We start from the raw sequence: 1,940 nt of genomic DNA on the forward strand, positions 1-1,940 counted from the left end.
TAAAAATGATATAAGGAAAAAACAATAGGGATGACTTACTCAAGGTCTGTTAAACTGAACTCTATTTTCTTTCTTTCTTTACCCGAGCACAGAACTGTTTGAAGATGTTCCAAATCCGCCACTTCTCAAATAACATCTGAAAGTTAAAAATTCAATTAAAAAAATGAATCTATCAAATTTTGTCAACTTAAAATATCAATAATTACCAATTAAGATGTTTTCATCTTCTACTCCCTGTTGAATAGTTTGGAAATCAACCAAACTGAGAAACATGCTGTCGTTTTGCAGGTTAGACGGAGTGATATCAGTGCCATAGATGAAATTGATCTTGTATTGATGATTGGTTGGTCTGTAGGTCACACCGGGGTTATTGATGGAGAAATTTTCAATGCTTCTCCATGATCCAACAGGTACTTTCTTGGCAAACTTTTCAAAGTATGTCTTCTTACATGAGGCAAGAATTTTTGTTCCCTTCAAAATAACAAAGAGCAGCGAGTTAGATAGTAGATTTGGATATATCTATTAGTTAAAAATGAAGAGAAAACAATAGATTAATGGATAGCTAAGTTATGAGTCTTACATGTACATCAGACAAAATGATCTCCAATGTTTCTCCTGAAAGTTTGGTGTAATGCTTCCAGGTATGGAGCACCTTAACTTCAACACGCCATTCGGACTTGTATGGTAGGATGGCAGCCAAAGGCGTGAGTTCCATGCTTAAAGGTAACTGCTGAATTAGATTAAGTTTGTAAACTCAGATTTTAGGAAGGTTGTTAAGAGTAGATGGTAGGAACGATATTTATAAAAGAGGGATGGCGATGGAAATGATTAGGGAGAAGGATAAAATATTGTTTTTTAGTTAAAAAAATTGTTGCAAAATATGAAGGCATATTTTACGGGATTAAAGAGTTAGATATCAAAATTTTCGAAATTCAGTTTAGATATATTGTTGTTCGCATCAAGTTTTAATTTTAGTATTTTTTAATTAAACAATAACTTTATTCTAAATGGTGGCTCCTGGTGGTTACAATCCTCATGTGGCTCCCAAATTTTAGGTGATATGATGTGGTGGTTACAATCCTCGTTGTGTAGTGGTTACATTTAAATTTCGTTTAAAAAATAAAGGCCCAACTGATTATTAAGCAAAAGGAAGGCGCAGCCGATTATTAAGGGAGAATACGTGATATAAATGAAGGGTGGTTACTGGTTACATCCATTTATTATAAATTGATGCAGTTATACAAAAACGTAAAAAATTTAAGTTGGACCCAATTAATATCAATTGGTCATACAGGAGTTTTAATAGAATAGATGTCTTCACAAATCTATATACATTAAATATATTATTATTATTTTTGTCACAACATTATTTACATATAAATTCCACTTTTATTTATACAATTTATGATTTTGGGTCCCTTGAACTTCAATACATTCAGACGTACAATGCCACTTGTTAATCGCATATCCAGATAAAATTGCAGTCCAGTATGTATTGATATTTGTTACCCGACAACCAAACTTTTGTAATTTATTCGCCACCAAACGGCATTTATGTTACGAATCTTTGGATGTGAACGTGTATATATATATATACATTTAAGTTTGAATATGAACAAATAATAAATTCAAGGAAATATATATATATATATATATATATTCAAGGGCCATTTCAACATAAAATCGTATTATACATTTATTATACGTTTTAGTTTTGAATATAGATGCATTTTCAATCCATTTTTACTAAATTAAAAACGCTAGAAAATTGGAGAATTAAATCCATTGTAATTATGAGACACTATATGACGCCAACTAAATTTGAGAATTGAATTGTGTGTTGAAAACCTGAATTTTTTTTCCTTCAAAAACTTGGTAAAAAAGTGTTTAATTTGTTTTACTATCCAGTAATTATGATACATGAAATTCTAAAAGAGAAA

General features: G+C 30.6%; 1 protein-coding gene across 1 annotated transcript in view; it reads right to left on the reverse strand.

Annotated features, from left to right (window-relative positions):
• The window catches only part of LOC106309136, a 1,406-nt gene extending 691 nt beyond the window's left edge, over nucleotides 1-715 (reverse strand). The window contains exons 1-3 of the mRNA XM_013746203.1: nucleotides 581-715; nucleotides 272-471; nucleotides 83-136 (exon numbers count right to left, since the gene is read on the reverse strand). Of these exons, the coding sequence (XP_013601657.1) occupies nucleotides 83-136; nucleotides 272-471; nucleotides 581-715 (389 nt within the window). The remainder of the gene's footprint in view (nucleotides 1-82; nucleotides 137-271; nucleotides 472-580) is intronic.
• Nucleotides 716-1,940: the final 1,225 nt, after the last annotated feature.

This window comes from Brassica oleracea, chromosome C8, assembly GCF_000695525.1.
Source record: "Brassica oleracea var. oleracea cultivar TO1000 chromosome C8, BOL, whole genome shotgun sequence".
Taxonomy (NCBI): Eukaryota; Viridiplantae; Streptophyta; class Magnoliopsida; order Brassicales; family Brassicaceae; genus Brassica; species Brassica oleracea.